At 47.5% G+C, this 16,327-nt stretch overlaps 7 protein-coding genes across 8 annotated transcripts in view; 3 read left to right on the forward strand and 4 right to left on the reverse strand.

Moving 5' to 3' along the window:
• The first annotated feature begins 1,616 nt into the window (after window positions 1-1,616).
• On the forward strand, window positions 1,617-2,148 carry LOC120950214 (integumentary mucin A.1-like). Its single transcript, XM_040368072.2, has 2 exons — window positions 1,617-1,736; window positions 1,821-2,148. Exons 1-2 carry the CDS (start codon window positions 1,632-1,634, stop codon window positions 2,055-2,057), a joined length of 342 nt encoding a protein of 113 aa, XP_040224006.2. The 5' UTR covers window positions 1,617-1,631; the 3' UTR covers window positions 2,058-2,148.
• A 383-nt stretch (window positions 2,149-2,531) lies between these two features.
• LOC120950211 (salivary glue protein Sgs-3-like) lies at window positions 2,532-3,027 on the forward strand. Its single transcript, XM_040368068.2, has 2 exons — window positions 2,532-2,582; window positions 2,659-3,027. Exons 1-2 carry the CDS (start codon window positions 2,532-2,534, stop codon window positions 3,025-3,027), a joined length of 420 nt encoding a protein of 139 aa, XP_040224002.2.
• LOC125906529 (serine proteinase stubble-like) lies at window positions 2,765-3,937 on the forward strand. The gene is made up of 2 exons (XM_049605679.1): window positions 2,765-3,468; window positions 3,543-3,937. The coding sequence occupies exons 1-2, from the start codon at window positions 3,418-3,420 to the stop codon at window positions 3,828-3,830; spliced, it is 339 nt and encodes a 112-aa protein (XP_049461636.1). The 5' UTR covers window positions 2,765-3,417; the 3' UTR covers window positions 3,831-3,937.
• A 34-nt stretch (window positions 3,938-3,971) lies between these two features.
• LOC120950213 (cysteine-rich venom protein 6-like) lies at window positions 3,972-4,530 on the reverse strand. Its single transcript, XM_040368070.2, has 2 exons — window positions 4,330-4,530; window positions 3,972-4,252 (listed from the first exon to the last, which is right to left on the reverse strand). The coding sequence occupies exons 1-2, from the start codon at window positions 4,475-4,477 to the stop codon at window positions 4,056-4,058; spliced, it is 345 nt and encodes a 114-aa protein (XP_040224004.2). The 5' UTR covers window positions 4,478-4,530; the 3' UTR covers window positions 3,972-4,055.
• A 58-nt stretch (window positions 4,531-4,588) lies between these two features.
• On the reverse strand, window positions 4,589-8,820 carry LOC120950209 (sarcoplasmic calcium-binding protein). Of its 2 annotated transcripts, XM_049605678.1 has the most exons (6): window positions 8,289-8,820; window positions 6,890-7,072; window positions 5,799-5,825; window positions 5,556-5,723; window positions 5,332-5,472; window positions 4,589-5,248 (listed from the first exon to the last, which is right to left on the reverse strand). In XM_049605678.1, exons 1-6 carry the CDS (start codon window positions 8,418-8,420, stop codon window positions 5,018-5,020), a joined length of 882 nt encoding a protein of 293 aa, XP_049461635.1. In that variant the 5' UTR covers window positions 8,421-8,820; the 3' UTR covers window positions 4,589-5,017. The 2 variants fall into 2 exon arrangements, with proteins under 2 accessions (XP_049461635.1, XP_040224001.2); XM_040368067.2 differs by lacking the exon at window positions 5,799-5,825 and having other exon boundaries at window positions 8,289-8,805.
• Window positions 8,821-9,742: 922 nt separating this feature from the next.
• The window catches only part of LOC120948782 (nuclear pore complex protein Nup88), a 57,355-nt gene continuing 50,770 nt past the window's right edge, over window positions 9,743-16,327 (reverse strand). Inside the window, exons 3-8 of the mRNA XM_040365491.2 lie at window positions 14,727-14,852; window positions 14,103-14,478; window positions 12,881-13,717; window positions 12,444-12,784; window positions 10,023-10,271; window positions 9,743-9,933 (exon numbers count right to left, since the gene is read on the reverse strand). Of these exons, the coding sequence (XP_040221425.2) occupies window positions 9,867-9,933; window positions 10,023-10,271; window positions 12,444-12,784; window positions 12,881-13,717; window positions 14,103-14,478; window positions 14,727-14,852 (1,996 nt within the window). The 3' untranslated portion in view covers window positions 9,743-9,866. The remainder of the gene's footprint in view (window positions 9,934-10,022; window positions 10,272-12,443; window positions 12,785-12,880; window positions 13,718-14,102; window positions 14,479-14,726; window positions 14,853-16,327) is intronic.
• Window positions 10,399-11,972, reverse strand: LOC120948783 (opsin-1-like). Its single transcript, XM_040365492.2, has 2 exons — window positions 11,773-11,972; window positions 10,399-11,658 (listed from the first exon to the last, which is right to left on the reverse strand). The coding sequence occupies exon 2, from the start codon at window positions 11,648-11,650 to the stop codon at window positions 10,538-10,540; it is 1,113 nt and encodes a 370-aa protein (XP_040221426.2). The 5' UTR covers window positions 11,651-11,658; window positions 11,773-11,972; the 3' UTR covers window positions 10,399-10,537.

A 16,327-nucleotide genomic window follows, 5' to 3' on the forward strand; every position in this document is an offset into this window, starting at 1 on the left:
GCGCTGCCCCAGTCACCTCGAAACCGGCCCTCGGTTAAAATGCTGCCCAAATCGACACTACAATAGCTCTTCCCTTTTGAGAACATGGAGATATGTATTCTACCAATTGCAATGGAATCAAGACGATTGAATAAAATGGATTAAATACCAACCCTTCTGGATGATTCCTTTTGTTTGCTGGCAAAAAAAGTACACATCGGGCACTTACTCGCAGTAGATATGCCGCTCGACGATCACAAAATCAAGCAGTTGCAAAAGATCTATTGCAGGAGAGCATCAAACGTTCACTATAATTCAAATTATGCTTCGTTAAACCCAGATGTAAGATGTTCGATCGTCCCAGCCTTTGTGGAAGACACACTTGAACCATCATGGAGTAGTTAGAGCGTAGTGCTATTATTAGCGATTATAACGCCTCATCCATTTCATGTTCATTCATTCCGAATACGTGGAAGACATAGTTATAAACGAGATTTCAAACTAAACATGTATATCTCCAAAGAGGACCAAAGGGTTATGGAGTCAAAAGTGGACCAAATCAAGTAAAAATGTAGCTATACGGACTTATATGTAGCTATACGGACTTGTATGTTGATGTAGCTATGACAACTGAATGTCTTTGCCTTTTTCCATCATTCATCCTTGGTAACGCTTAATTCAGGATTACCGTTCAAGAAAATACGAATACTTTTCCCCTATCATTTGTATGCCGCCTTTCTGCTACCCTATGGATCTGTGTGCAATGTTGGCTATCCGTAAACTTCCACGAATTCCACTCGAAGCTGGTTTCTGGGACGATTGTGACAACACGTCTGAAGTTGTATTAGCTGTATCTGTTTTATTATCTACACAGATGCCTGGTTATTACTGAACGATGTGTGATACGATATACGATACGACAGTTTGATCTTTCTAGATACAACGACGAAAAGTGAATCATGTTTAGTTCAGTATTGTAGTATGCTTATATTCTTCTTCTACTTTTTTGGTACAACAAACGTTTTCGGTCAAGGCCTGCCTGTACCACTCTAGTAGGACTAGGCTTTCTTTGACTTATTTATCACCATCGCGGGATAGTCACTCCTACGTATGAGGGCACGGAACCCACTAACTATTAGGACTTGAACCCATGACGGGCATGTTGTTAAGTCGTACGAGTTCACGACTGTACCACCAGACCGGCCTCAAATATACTTATATTTATAATAGTTATTATGAAGATATAGCATAATGGTTTTGTACCTGTAAGGCATTGCCATAAGGAAGAATGCCAACAGTGAAAATTATTTCCTTTTGGATTTAATAATCTGCCAGCTAGCTGTTCTGGATCTTCAGCTAATCGATCAATCAATCGAGATGTAAGATTCCACATTTGATTACATTGCAGTACAGATAGTTAGTGTTTCATCTTTCTAATCTACGGAAGTTGGGTCCAAATCCTTTCCAAAAATCGTTTGAAGGCTCCCAGTAGCTTGATCAAACATCCCACATATTTTATTCATTTACTTTGCTTTGTTTGGTGTAGATACGCGTGCTGGTCATTGTATTGTGCAAAAAAGGGTGAATAAACTCACCGATCTGTTTGTTCAACTGTTTGCAAAACCTTGGTGCTTGGACTATATAAAAACACTATGACCGGCGTGAGTTCGCTCATTGCCTGGACGGATCAAAATAAACCTGTAAATATGAAGAACTTGGTAGTGCTTGTGCTGATGGTTGTGATGCTTCTTGCTGTGGTAAGCGCTTCTAACTCACCCATGAATTCTGTGCGGGAAAGCGGAATATTAATAACAATGTGAATTGTTTCCAATGGTTTTCAGAATATGGCTGAAGCCCAATTTGGGTTCGGAGCTCAATCCACCAAACAACAACCTGCTACAGATACTACGAGGAAAACTTCACCAACAACACCGACAAAGCCTACTACACCGACGAAGCCTACTACGCCAACAAAGCCTACACTGCCCACCCGTCCGACAACGACCTCTACTACGAAGCGCGCAACGCCTACTGTCGTCCCAACGAAACCATCACCGACGCCAACACGCAGGCCCTAATTTCTTCCCTTCTTTAGAGTTCTTTGAGCTTATCGCACAGAAAGAGACCGGGAAATTGGTGTTTCAATAGAATAAAATCTGCCCCAATATATTTCTTTGACTCCGTTTGTTTTGACTCATTATGACGCGTGGTTGGGATACGTTAATCAATGAGCGTATAGCATAGTATCGGCTTAATGTGCGGATTTTATCATTAAATCCTTTAAAGCATTTATTTGAAGGTCACTTCTCAAGCTTGTGCAAACTTTTTATTTATTTTGTACGCAAACTGAGTTTGCTGACATTGACCGAACATTGAAGCAGACTTGTAGCATTGCATGGCGATGTACCCGCGCACTGAAATTGCAAAAAAGGTTGCAAAAACCCACCGATACGTTTGTTCAACTGTTTAGCAAACCTAGGCGGATGGACTATATAACTCCCTTACCGGGGCGAGATCGTTCATTGCGTGGACGGATCAAACGAACGGGCAAAATGAAGAACTTGGTAGTGTTTGTGTTCCTGGCAACGGTGCTTCTAGCTTTGGTAAGGACAATTTAACTTTCCAATTTATGTGTGAGGATGATTGATATTACGGGTCATTCTTTCGGACTATTTTTAGAACATGGCTGAAGCGCAGTCTGCAAAGCCTATTTCAACGAAGCCTACACCGACGAAGCCTACACCGACGAAGCCTACACCGACCAAACCTTCTACATCTACAAAGCCTTCTACACAGACCAAGCCTTCAACAGCGACTAAGCCTACACCATCTACGAAACCAACATCACCGACAAAACCTACACCATCGAAGCCTACTTCGGCAAAACCAGTAGCAGCCAACGTTGCAATGGCGAAATCTGTGTCGGGTGAAACTGTACCGGCGAAGACTACAAAGCGCCAATCGCTCAAAGCTACCAAAACAAAACCAACTCCAACGCGTAAAACCACTAAACGCACTAGCCGGCCGAGCACATCGCCAGCAGCGTAAATCGAAATTGATCTAAGCTTGGATTGCAAAATGCACCCTCCCCTCCATCTTGATGCTTCTAGAGCCGTTCGATTCCAGTTGTTCAATTAAAGTAAACGTTTTGCAGAACTCCCAACATCCGATTTGTCTGTGTCTATCACACTGTACAGTAAGTGAAGGCCACACGTTATGTTTCAATAAACAAAAAGTCTGTAATTTCACCAATCGCTGGCTGTTTGCTTTGTCTCACTGTGACGTAAATCGTCACAGATCGTGTGTGACCGGTGCGTCATCGTTGCAGAAAGGTGTTTACTCAAATGTTTTCGAGATTAAAGTTTGGGACTATATAAAGTCTGGCGCCGAGATTATCCAGTATCAGAGAGGACGGAAACAATCAAAAGACCCTTGACAATGAAGAACTTGGCAGTACTTGTGTTGATCGTGATGGCGCTTCTAGCACTGGTAAGGAGAATATCTAGCTGTGGTGCACATCTTGGTAAGGATTGTACGACTTGAAACGCTTGCAACTCTTACAGAACTTTGCTGAAGGTAGACCTTCATCATCATCGGAGGAATCATCAGAAGAAGTTATAGCCACTACCAGAACCACAAGATCGACCACTACACGTCGGACCACCACCACCCGTCCAACTACGACGACCCGTCGGACTACCACCCGTCCAACAACCACTACACGTCGCACTACCACTCGACCAACTACTACAACACGACGAACCAGCACGGCCAGTTCGGCCAGCACTGCCCGTTCGTCCAGCACTGCCAGTTCGCCCAGTACTGCCAGTTCGGCCAGCACTGCTCAATGATTCGAAGCACACAGTACCGACAAAAATGCACGCAAATATGGAAAAAGGTGTGGCGAGAATTACTGTTTTTGAGGTAATGGAAGAGAACTTGAATACTCTTTACATACCTCAGTAAACTGCTTGATTTTCAATAAAATTCTTCGCATACCAGAAACACACAATGTGCTTCATATTCGTTCTTCAGTATTCGACCTAGTTGCAAAATTCGGAATCTTCGATCCATCATTACGGCTGGGATAGTGATGGCGTTGGACACTCGGACGGTAAGATGCAGCTCTTTTCGTGGCGCACCAAACCTTCGTGGCAGAAGCAACGCCACGGACAGGTCACTCTCATGGGACAGATGGGCATCGGGTTGTCGCACGTTTTCTCACACACAACACCACAGCATACGTACGTTTCGTTTCCGACACAGGGTGAGACTGCAACGAGAGAAAGTACGAAATGATTAGTACTGCTAAGGCTACTACGATGGTACGTGGCAACGACGACACGTTACAGATCTGTTTGTCGTGTATTTTGCATTTATCGGTCAGCGCCACTACCAGGTGAGTGTGTTGCAGTACTTCACCGAGCAGACACGGTAAGGCACTGAATCCAACCGTCGCTAGAATAATAGCAAGAGCGGTGAATCTTTCCAAAGTCATCGTTGAACGGTCACTCGTGCTGCGCAGGACATTGTGAAACGCTTTTATAATACTTTTATCCACGGGATGGGCGATTATTTCTCCATTATTTTACACTTCCATTGGCGTTCTGTTCTCGTTGTATTCAAAATACGCTTTATTGCTCTATCACAAATGATGCTTACATTCTCTGCTGAAAGGTGTTCACAACATTTTTGCACGATAGCTAATCTGAACGGCTGACGATGATGGTTTGGAAAGTCACCGCCACCGGAGCGGGATGATTGTATTGTATTCTATTGTAACTCTCGCTGGAGCCTTGGAGCAGTGACACGACTGTTTGAGTAAATGTGTTTGTGTTTGCAAAAGACGATTAAAAGATGAGCTGTCATCCTCCACGGGACAGGGGGGAAAATCGACCAAATTCATCAGCTTAAGAGCTATCATGTACACTTACGCGCTAAAAGAAACCTTCTACACACTAGCGGGTTACGTTATAAGTTCGATCAGGCGCACAGTAGGCCCTGGAAAAACGGGAAGTACACGGAACACGCTCCGTGCTCAGTGATCGACCAGCGGGCCCCAGAACATCCGGGAAACGTGCGTTTCCTTCTCGCTGACGAAAAAGTCTTTGCCCAGCTTAACGAACTCGTCCAGCGTGATCTGGCCGTCGCCGTTTTTGTCGATCACCGCAAACGAAACGGCTGCATTCTCTTCCGTCAGCCCCAGACAGCGGAAGAACAGTTTGAACTCGTTCAGCGAGATCGATCCCGAGCGATCCTTGTCGACGGCCTTACAAGACGATAAGAAAGGAAAGAGGAAGGTTAAAGCGTATGTGAATGGTCGTCGTTTCCGCAATCCCGCATTCAGCTTACCTTGTACAGGTAGGGCAAAAAGCGATGCACCTTCTTCTTGAGATCCTTATCATTCACCACGTGGTGCATCTCGGTTAGGTACTGTTCCACCGTGACTAGATTGTAGGGCGTAATTTCACCCCATTGTTGCTCCCAGGTGGTCTACAAAACAAAACGAATCGACGGATTATAATAATGGTCGTCATCACCACAACACGGAAAAGGTGTTACACTTGTATACGCACTCTCATAATGTCGCGGAACTCGTTCTTTGCCTTCGCATCGAGATGGCCCAGGGAGGCAAACTTTTCCGTCAGCAGCATAAAATCGTCGTACGAGATGACACCGTCCTTGTTGACGTCCAGCACACCGTGCAGGGTGCGCATCTTGCGTCGCCAGAACTCGGAGTTGCCCTGAAAGAGATCAAGAGAGATCGGACTTAGGTGAGTTGAAGATTTAAGAGTCAAAGGTGATGTGTTAGTATATACCATGTTCCTTACGGGATAGTGAAAGACCTGCACAAATTATGGAATAGAAAGTGGTTAGTAAACTCATCGCTTTTCGATCGATGAAGTGGAGTGATCATATTGAAAACGATCTCCTTTATCGGCGGTGGTATTCTTCACATGGAGACAACTCTCATTTTGCAAAACAGATATTCATGAGTCCATAAACGTCCATCATGTCGGCCAAAATCCGTCTCCAGCAGACGGTCAACGATCGGCAAAGCGATTTTGGGTTCGCAAGTGAACGATCGTGCTGTCGCGCGTTGGAACACGTTGCGCGTGTATTAGTGTACCGTGTGGAACGGGAGAAAAGAACGGGAATAATAATAATAAAAAGAAGCTCCCACTTCCTTCGACGCCTTTCCATGGTGCTGCTGCCGCGGCCGCGTTGCTGTATATTGGCAACATCTGTACACACAAACCGCACCACACTTTTTCATGGAGCGGTTGATTGTCGTACAAAAACAAAAAACGCACTCCCCTATTCTCCGCGGTTGCGATCAACCTTTCCTGGTGTGTGTTTTTGTGTTTGTGCGACACAGAAAGCGTTTATTTCTAGTTAAAAGTGCTTGATAACGCATCCAAACCACGCCACAAAATCCGGCAATCATATTGTCTCATGAGCGCGCGCTGCTGGCTGTGATTTTGGCTTCCTCCACCCACAGAGAACACTATTTCAAACCAGTTTGACTGGGAGGCTGGGGTAGCGCACCACTTTGCTTATGCGACACCACCTTGAAGTTACATTCAAATTTCGTTCGAAGCCTTAGAACCGAAAATGTTAAGTAAAGGGCATCCATCCACCACCAAAAAAAACCTGGGTCTTTGTTACATGCCTCAAAACATGACCTTGTAGCAGCCTCCGAATCGCGTTCTGTGTGTGTTTTTTTGTTTTTTTTGCTTCTTCTTTTTCGATAGATCGCTCTACAGGAGGTACAGCGAGGGGCGCTGTTTTGAGTTCGGCATCGACCCCGAGGGGGTGATCTTAACATCCCGTTTACATTTGAAGAGCACAGACCTTGAGGATCAGCCGTGCCACCTAACACGATCGGTGCGCTGCACCATCTACGTACCCGTTCCTTGCGCTGACGCTGGCGCGGAGTATTATCACGCTCATCATCCGAGTCCGAGTCCGAGTCACTGTTGTAGGCCCGTTCTGGGGCGGCCGTTTTCTTCGAATACTTGCGGACCGATGTAGAGACGAAGGACGGCTTACTGTTCTTCAGGTAGTTTCGGTTGTTTTCACCGGTTGTCGGCTGAAAGGTACAAAATGGGAGAATTAATAACCTGTCGAACAGGGTCGAACAGTAGAGAACGGGATAGAAAAAGGAAGTTGGAGGTAATTGAAATTCAATTCTGATCCCAGTGTGAACGACAATAATGGATGTTTCTGTGTGTAGCAATCATAATTAAAACCGCTACCTATTACTGAAAATAGAGGCGACGACGACGACGACGTGAGGGATAGCATAACAGGGCTGGCCGGTGTGGCTGGCAGTCAGCATGATGCTAACACAAATAAATCATTATCAGCCATTGTCAACAGCGTGCACTGCGCGCCGTGTCGCCGCCGGGAGCATTATAATGCGCATAAAGTAGGACAGCCCAACAGAAACCAGCAACCGAGGGCTCAAAATTAGAGCACTCGGTGTTGGGTGTCGGGCCGGATAAGAATCACACGTGGTTATCACACTCACTTCGGGCCAAAGATTTCGATGCTTGATTAAAAGGGAAACCTATCCCATCATCATGTGACGCTTGATACTCCTCAGACGGGGCTTTCTACTTCATTATCGAATCATATCGAAACGGGCGACACCACAAAGGGAGAGCCAACAAACATGGGAGTCTTATGCTGATGCATCGCATGGAAGGGGCACATGGACTCTACTTTTTCGTTGGCAGACCGGGTGTAATAAATAATGCTGCTTGTTAGCGGCTAAGCAACATAACCCACACACACACCACATATGTGTGGCTCCAGCCGAAAATGCTGTATGACATAATAGTGCATAAAGGAGGTCTTCGACCAACGGAGGGTTGGGGGGGGGTTTGTGAGGCTTGTGTGGTGATGTTTTCCAATATTTTTTTTTTGTTATTCGACCCTGGGGCCCTTTTGTCCTCCACTGTTCCGGCAGTGCAATGGTGCGTTGAAAGTGCGCTTTAACCAAACCAACACGGGAATTGGAGTTGAGCTGAAGAAGTCTTCTGTGCGCATGTCGGCACATTTATTGAATGTTTTTGTTGGGTGAGTTTATGCTTGCTTTGTTTTTGGTGGAGCAAGTGGGAAAATTAGGTTACAATTATCAATTGCGTTCTAATTCTGCCACTTTCATTCTTTTTTATATGCTTTCGTCGGTGATTCTTTTATGATCTTTTGGAGGCTCGACCGATGCAGCCCATTTATCTAATAGTACCCTTTCCTATGCGTCTTTTGGGATTGGAAAGCATATTTTCAAAGACGATACGTACCTTCACCGCTGCTGATGATGATGTTGGTGCCGAAATGTCGGTAATGGCCAGGGTGGAAGACAGTGCCCGAACTTGCCGCTCGATCACTGCCAACGCCGGACGGCCGTGGCTTCGCAACAGTGCAAAAGACATTTTTTATTCACTTCTTTCCTCTCTTGCTTCACACGAAATCAACCACTGAACCGAACACACCAAGGGTGCTTGCTCCTCGACCTTTCACTGTACAACACGTTTTCCAGCTATCACCACGAATGTGCCGAAATTATCTTCAGTCGGTTTCGCTTGTAATGTAATGGCGGTGTTTTTGGTAAACTTTTGCACCGAACAACAACAGAGCAGAAGTGGGTTCGCTTAATTCACTTGATAGACTTGTTCGCCACGCCGATCGCTAGCAGCCAGCAACTGGAAATGACGACGAATTTGAATTTTTTCCGTATCTCCGCACACCGTTCGACCTACTGCTGCTGTTGCTGCTGCCCGCGGTCTCTGTCACTCGTACGGTCGAAGCAGGCTGGGTGGTTGTGAGGCAACCCCTAAACTGGCTCGCTGCGTGGCAGGCATCTCGCTCTGATGCATGGATGTTTTGGTATTTTTGGTCCACCGTCCACCGTACGAACGGGCCTGTTTTTTGGCCACAGTACCCGCACAACCAACACACGCACACACGTGCATACGTTCAACCCGGCTTCTTGGTAGCGGTGTGTGTGTGTGTTTCATCGAGATGATGGGTTTGTGCTCGCACGCACGCACCTCTTTCCGTTTCGAAGCGTTTTGGTTCTGGAAAGGGCGAATGCGCGTGTAAAAGGGAGAACAAGGAGAAACCATCGCACCACTACAAGGATGAGGCAGAATGGACGGATTAACAAAAACATGGTTCAAAACCGTGCATTTAGCCTAGATTACAGTTCGAAAAAGAAAATAGCACTGAAAATAAAGCTGAAAAGAGAGATCAAAATTAAACTATCCTACATTTACCGCGGAGAAGACAATCGAATAAATAATAAAAAAGTAGAAAAAATATCGGTCTTACCAATCAAGGCATGTTGTTTAGATAAATCCTGTCTATTTTCTTTTCTGAAAAATGAAGTTAAATTTAATTATTTTAAACGCACATGCCATCAGCGGAAAAATGCGCCATTCCCAACGGTCGGAGTTGAAAAGTTTCAACAAAGTTTGAAATCTTTCAAACGACGAGGTGAAAAGATTGAAAATGTTTCCTCAGCGGAAAGCTTCCGCATTTGAGGTGAATTAATGTGACGTCATCAAGCTCGTTGAGTGGTGAAAAGCGTTTCTCTTTTCCCGTTAGTGTATTTGAATTTGAAATGGGGTTGGAGTTGATGATATGACAAGGGTTTCCTTGACCGAACAACTAACTAACGTACTACTGGTTAAACTACAAGTAAGTCCATTCCAAACGGTATAGCAGACCAACTAAAGGGGTTAAAATCCACGAGTAATGTGGTGAAAAGTTCGGTTGCGAAACATGAATCGCGCTTTATTCGTACGGAAATGAATAATTCATAGATAAAACAGGAAAAGCATTAAACGTAAGAAAAGTAAAACAAATGTACAATCAGCTCAGGTGAGATTAAGAATGTTGTTCATCTTTTTGACGTCCTTCACGTTCGAATCGATCTGTGTGTACCTGTCGAAGGGGACGCAGAAACGGTTAATAAAATCAAACTAAGCTTAGCTTCTCCCCCCCCCCCCCCCCTTAGTCCCCTTTGTACATACATTTCTCCAATGATCTGCTTGATGATGTCCTCCTGCTTGACGGGCAGTGTGAACGTTTTCTCCTTGGCAGTTTTCTTCTTCATTTCCAGCTCCATCTGCTGCGTGGTGATCTTCTGTTTGGCTTGGTCAACGTTTTTCTGCAGCATCTTTACCGATTGGTGGATCTTTTCGATCCTTTCGGTAAACTGCTTCTCGGAGAACGATCCCTTTGGTAGTCGCAACGTTGCAAGACGCACCACCTCTTGAGCCCTGCGAGGGATTGGGGAAATAGAACAAACCACGTTGGGGTTAGGGTAAGTGAAGAATTAATGGCCGCCACAAAGAAATGTTGTGAGTATTCTACTCCTGGGCAAAGTAAAGAACGATTTGCGTGTGGTCACTTTTCAGCCCACCGGTGGGTGGGCATAAAAAAGTTTATTGCTTCCTCAAATTAAAATACTAAAACGTTTGTCAAGTGGTCGGTCTTGTCAACGGTCGGAGAGGTCTCTTGTCGCAAACACTACAACAACAGAACCTTAGGCTTTCTCGTCCGAGGCCTGGGTGGCACCCGACGCAACCGACTGGCCATCGTCGACTGGTGCATCCTGGCACGATAGCGACGGGAACTTCTGGTACAGGGCAGCGCGATACTTCGGATGGCTGATGCCGTACACGATCGGGTTGTAGACGGCGTTGGCCTTGGCGAACAGCGAGCCCCAGATGGTGGCCAGCGGGCTGATCGGGGCAGCCTTGAAGATTCCGGTGAAGTTGATGACCAGATACGGCGTCCAGGCCATGAACCAGAGCGAGATGGTGACCAGGGCGACCTTGGCCAGCTTCATCTCGGTGCTGGTGTTCTGGGCTTCCTGCGTACGCAGCGAGGCGACGTTCATCTTCTTGGCCTGCTCGCGCATGTTCTTCTCGTGAGCGGACACAGCCTTCAGGATGAAGGTGTACGAGTAGATGATGGTCAGCAGCGGCAGCCAGTACACGAAGATGGCGTAGATGATGATGTACGAGCGGCTCAGCCACGTCTGGGTCAGGTAGTCGGTTCCGCAGGCGGTCATGTTGCCCTCCGGCACGTATCGGTTCCATCCGAACAGCGGGGCCAGAGTCCAGAACAGCGCGAACACCCACACGCCCAGAATGCGCAGCAGGGCACCGTTGTTGGTCATCGGCTTGCCCGCGAGACCCTTCACGATGACGTTGTAACGGTCAAAGGCAATCATCGTCATGGTCCAGATCGAGGCACAGCCGAACAGCGATCCCAGCATGGCGTACAGCTCGCACGCGAACGGCCCAAAGGTCCAGGTCTCGTGCCAGCAGTTGATCACCATCGGCGGGCCCATCGTGAACATCATGAAGAAATCGGAGAAGGCCAGATTGACCACCAGCAAGTTGGAGGGGGTTCGGAGTGACTTGGTGTTGGTGAAGATGTACATCACACAACCGTTACCGGTCATCGAGATCATTCCGAGCATGAAGATGGCAAAACCTAGGATCGAGTGCCACAGCGGGTTCATGGGCGGGAACTGGTTCCAGTGGGGATGCACCATGTGGAGCATCTCTGGTGGGACCTTGTCCACCACCGACATGTTGCCGGATCCCTGCGTCCAGGCATCGAAATGCGGATCTACGAAGGCTGCCATTGTTACGACTGTTACGAGTGTTTGAGAGCGGATGGGACAAGAAAAGGACAATTCCGAATGAATACCCTCGTCTAGAGGATCGCCGCGTTATCCCAGAGATGCGTCACCGATGTGTAGCTTACCACGTTCGGAAGAGCTCTCAGGCACTTGATGTTGTTAATGCGCGGGTTGGTAATTGCTGTGAGATACACACTCTTCACTGTTTACTTTGGTTCCAATAAGCTGAAGAAAATCGATGTTACTCGAACTACTTCAGACTTATGGTTTTAGGCTAACGTTGCAACGGCTGCAAAGAACCAAGAACGACTCAATTTGAACAGGGCCGCTGGTGCACCTTTTATAGGGCGCTTGCTGCAGCGATGCATTCATTTCTAATTGAGTTAAAAGTTCTACTGCTTGCTTGCCATTTCTTTGCATATGCGGTAAGGGATTACTCAAGACATCCACATATCGGAGGAGCGAACCAGTGGCGGTCTACGGGCCGTTTGCAAAGAAAGTCTTACAGTGTGTGTATGGCTTCAGCGGTATGCGATTTTGGTGCATTTGTTGTTTTTAAAATGCATGCAAATACCGAAGAAAAGTGTTACAAAGTCATGAGAAGAAGGAGTAGTGTGTGGGAATTTTTAAAAACCTGCGAAAATCAATTATTACGATAATTGAGTTATGGAAGTCTCTTCTTCCTTTGTCATGTGCGTCTGCTTCAGTTTTGTCTGAGGCGTCTAGTAGTCAGCGTCAGCGCCGGGGTCGATAACACGTGGTTAAAATGCTTTAAAACGATCGGTTTAAGACTTACCGCTTGAAGAGGGAGTTTTGCTTGTCGCACAAATCTTCATAGGTTTCGGCGAGACGTTCGGCGGTGGCGCGAATTTTTTGCTTCTCCGCCTGCAGTTCCTCGATGTCGTTGAGCTGCTGCTGTTTGAGCAGCTTTAGTACGTGCTCACGCTTCTCAATCTCCTGGCGGGCCTTGTCATGCCGTACGAAATAGTTCTCCCGGAGCATCCGTGTCGCTTGGGTCAGCAGTTCGAACGCTTCCTGCGGTGTTGGTTCAGTGGTTTGGTCCAGCTTCAGGATCGGTTGGGTGAGGCCCGACCGCAGTATCGATTGAATGCGCTTCTGGAATGAGTCTTTCAGCATCTGTAAAGGAACGAGGCAGAGACGAGACGGAATCTTACACAAACTCGTTTGAAAAGAGGTGCATAACCGCTTCCTTAATGTGTGCACAATACGTACGTTTTTGATGGGCGATTCGGAATTGCCGGCCTTTTTGGTCGAGCCCGACAGGGGCCACTTTCGAATCAAACTGTGATCGGTAATCAGATCCAGCGATACCACCTGCCCGGAAGCGAGGAACAAAACCAACCCGGAAGGGGACTGGAGCAGCGTAAAGCCGAGCACTGCGTTGGTGTTGGCATTTTGCAGTGCCTTCGTGCAAACGACGTATTCCGCCCGGCTGTGTGAGTTGAAGAGGGGATACTTCTCCACCAGCTCGTCCGTCCCTTCCTGCTGGACGAACTCGTGCAGCGGACGAGTGAAATCCAGTGTGACGGCGTGCAGACCGGCATTGTGGTAGGCAAAGTAGCGTGCCTCATTTAGCGGGTCGCGCTTGAGATGCAGCGGACAGGAGTAGGACTTGGCCTCCTTCGTTTCCTCCACGCTCGGCAGCCCCAGCTCCAGCTCGACCGTTTCCAGCACGTGCAGGTACCACTCGCACGGGTGCAGGGTAAGATTGCTGTCTGCCAGCTGCTCGGACGTGAGGGATCGCTCCAGGGGACAGGACTCCTCGAGGAAAAGTGCATGATGCGTTTTGCCCGTGCTCTCGGCAATGATGACTGTCGGTGGCAGTGTCGGGATGACGATGAGCGAACACGAATCCAGCCCATAGTTATCGTCCACCTGCGGCTGAATCGAAATCGGTCCCTGCAGCTTGGGTCGATTGGTGTCGATGCCGGCGCAAAGTACATAGACATTGCCATCGCCCCGCAGAATCACTATTGGCCACTCCACTTTGGTCCCACCGGCACCGGCAGTCGGTGGTGCCTTTTTATTCTTCTGCGCGATTACCGAGTCCTGTGTGTTTTGGGGGAAAGAGATGATGTATGTCAAACAACAAAAGAGAGAGAGAGAGAGAGGGAGAGACAAGTAGATATTTAGAAATTCGAAAAGAAGTGTTCATGAAGGGGACACTTGGTCGGTTGTGCAAACAGAGATCTGCTGCACAAATGTTCTCGCTTTAGAAGGGACGACCCACGGGTACCCCCAAAACAACCGAGTTCGCACAACGGCCGACGCAGCATGCGAAAATGGTGCATCCATGAACCGAAAATGATTTCTGCGGTGCATCACCGTCGTTTTGGGATGAAATTGCACGGAAAGTGTAGTGAGCGAGAGAGCAAACAAACAGACCAAGTGTCCCTCCAACGCAGGCAGCTAGGTAGCAAGGTAGAACACCTACATTCATGAGGGTGCCTTCCTTTGGAGCAATGGCCGGCTTCGTTGCGGTGACCGTTGACGACGTCGTTGACAGGGTCGTCGTCGGTGAGAACGTTGTATCGGCGCCGACGGAGCCACTTCCACCGGTGGCGGAAGAAACCACACGTGGCGGTGCGATGTCAAAATCAACAGCCGTATCGCCCAGACTGTTAAGATAGGCAAGCTTCGAAGTGACTCCCGGCGAGGCGACAGCCGTTCCCGGCGATCCGACAAAACTGGCCGAAGAACCGTGTTTACTGCCGCCTCCAACGCCGCTGCCACTACCGATGACGACGGGTTGCGGTGTTGGTGTCGGTCCAATGCGCCATACATGCCGCAGCGAGTCCACATCGTACACCCTGCAAAACGTGGAGAGACAGAGAGAGATGGGCAATTACTGTTTTTTCCTGCTTCTCCTGCTGATTTCGGTTTTAACACTCGACCCGGGACATTCCCGCCTTGCAATCCGTTGTTATCGTGCCGGATCAACGATGAGTGTACGTTTTGGGGCCCAAGTGTGATGACATAAATGGTTCGGAATTTGGTTTTTGAGGTTTTGGGATGCGTGATGAAGCCTTGGAACCTGGGCCCGGACATTGCTGCTTACCTTATCGAATTGTCCGACAGGAGAGTGAGCAAGTGTGAATCCGTCGGAGATGCCGGATGCCAGCGGATCTGCAGAAGCTCGAGCGTTGCACTTTCGGTAAATAGATGCTCGTCGAGGTTGTAGGCACTGTGAAGCAGAAAAAAATCGGAACAAAAATTAATGAGTGAAGTCGGTACGAGCTATGGAGGCTATTGATTCACACAGCTGGCGCATACAGCGAGTGAGGCAGAACCATTCGCGATAAATTGGGTACGGCGGTAATCCTTTTAGAAGAGCTTTGCTAATTATAAGTTTTCCCTTAAGCATGCAAGGTTTGAAAAAGAAAGTAGTGAGAGTTTTAACATAAACACACCAATTGGCCGGATGGTGTGCCATTGAATCATAATACATCCGGAAATGGTAAAGATGGCGACCTCACTTACGGCGCCAACACTCGCTCCGTGAACCAAACGAACACCAAACCGCGTGTAAACACATAAATATACCCGACTTATATTAATCCTCGCCCAAACCGCGCCACCGAAGAAGAAGAAGCGTTCTTTGTAGCCGTGTACCTTCGTACTACCGTTTTAGGCCACCGACCTTCCGGAGATGTTGTGAATGTGTGTGTGTGTATGTATGTTTGCTAAATCTCAACCCAACACACACACACAGAGGGCCCACATCCCAAGGGTCTACACCGCACCAAATTGGGTGGTAAGTGGTGCAACGGCGCACACTTTCATATCAAAGGGAAAATTATGAACCCAAGTACCTCGCGAAACGGGTTGTCCCTTCTCTCCGCGCGGCAACACAATTTTCCATCCATACTTACACCACCGACACACCACACAATCCGCTAAAACGCACAGCCAGCCAGCCAGAGAGTACTCGCTGTGACTCCCTCCCCGCACGGACTAGGAGGGGGGGTCGGTCGGTCGGTCGGGTGTGCAGCAAAAGGAGTAGCACAAATTGTTTAGACGGGTTTGATTACGTTTGCTAGTTTTTATTTTTAGTCCTACGTTGTGTTACAAAATTACAAGTTTTAGTGAAGTTAAAGAAAAAAGGGCTGAACAAAATCCGTGGTGTTTAAGTGTTGCGCACAAGTACGACTTTCTTGTCTCGAGATCACGAAGCGTCTGTCTTCTCCTTACAAAAATGGTAGTGATGAGCGTCACCGCGGAATCGATCATTCCGTGCGGATCGGAACTGTATCCCTCACTGAGCTGTCAAAATATGACCCAAGCAGCAAATTCTCCTAAACAAAATGTACGATAAATTCAAATCCAAACATGGCGCCCCTCTAAATTTAGGATAAATTTACCCCTCAATTGGCAAAATACAAATCTTTGAAGTTGGTCTGGTATAACTGCCTTTCTGCGTACGCACTTTAACTACTCGTACAACCTGATCTGGCCCTACAAAAGTCTTCTCGATCCTTCCCATTGGCCATTCGCAAACTGGCACATTATCCTCCTTCAAAAGAACTACCTGTCCCTCTTCAACTCTTTTAACAGGCGATACACGTTGCCCATAATTATGTAGTTCACTTAAATATTCTCGCTGCCATCGCTTCCAGTGCAGCTGGACCAATCGCTGAAGCAGTTCATAACGACGCAGAC

Source organism: Anopheles coluzzii, chromosome 2, assembly GCF_943734685.1.
Source record: "Anopheles coluzzii chromosome 2, AcolN3, whole genome shotgun sequence".
Taxonomy (NCBI): Eukaryota; Metazoa; Arthropoda; class Insecta; order Diptera; family Culicidae; genus Anopheles; species Anopheles coluzzii.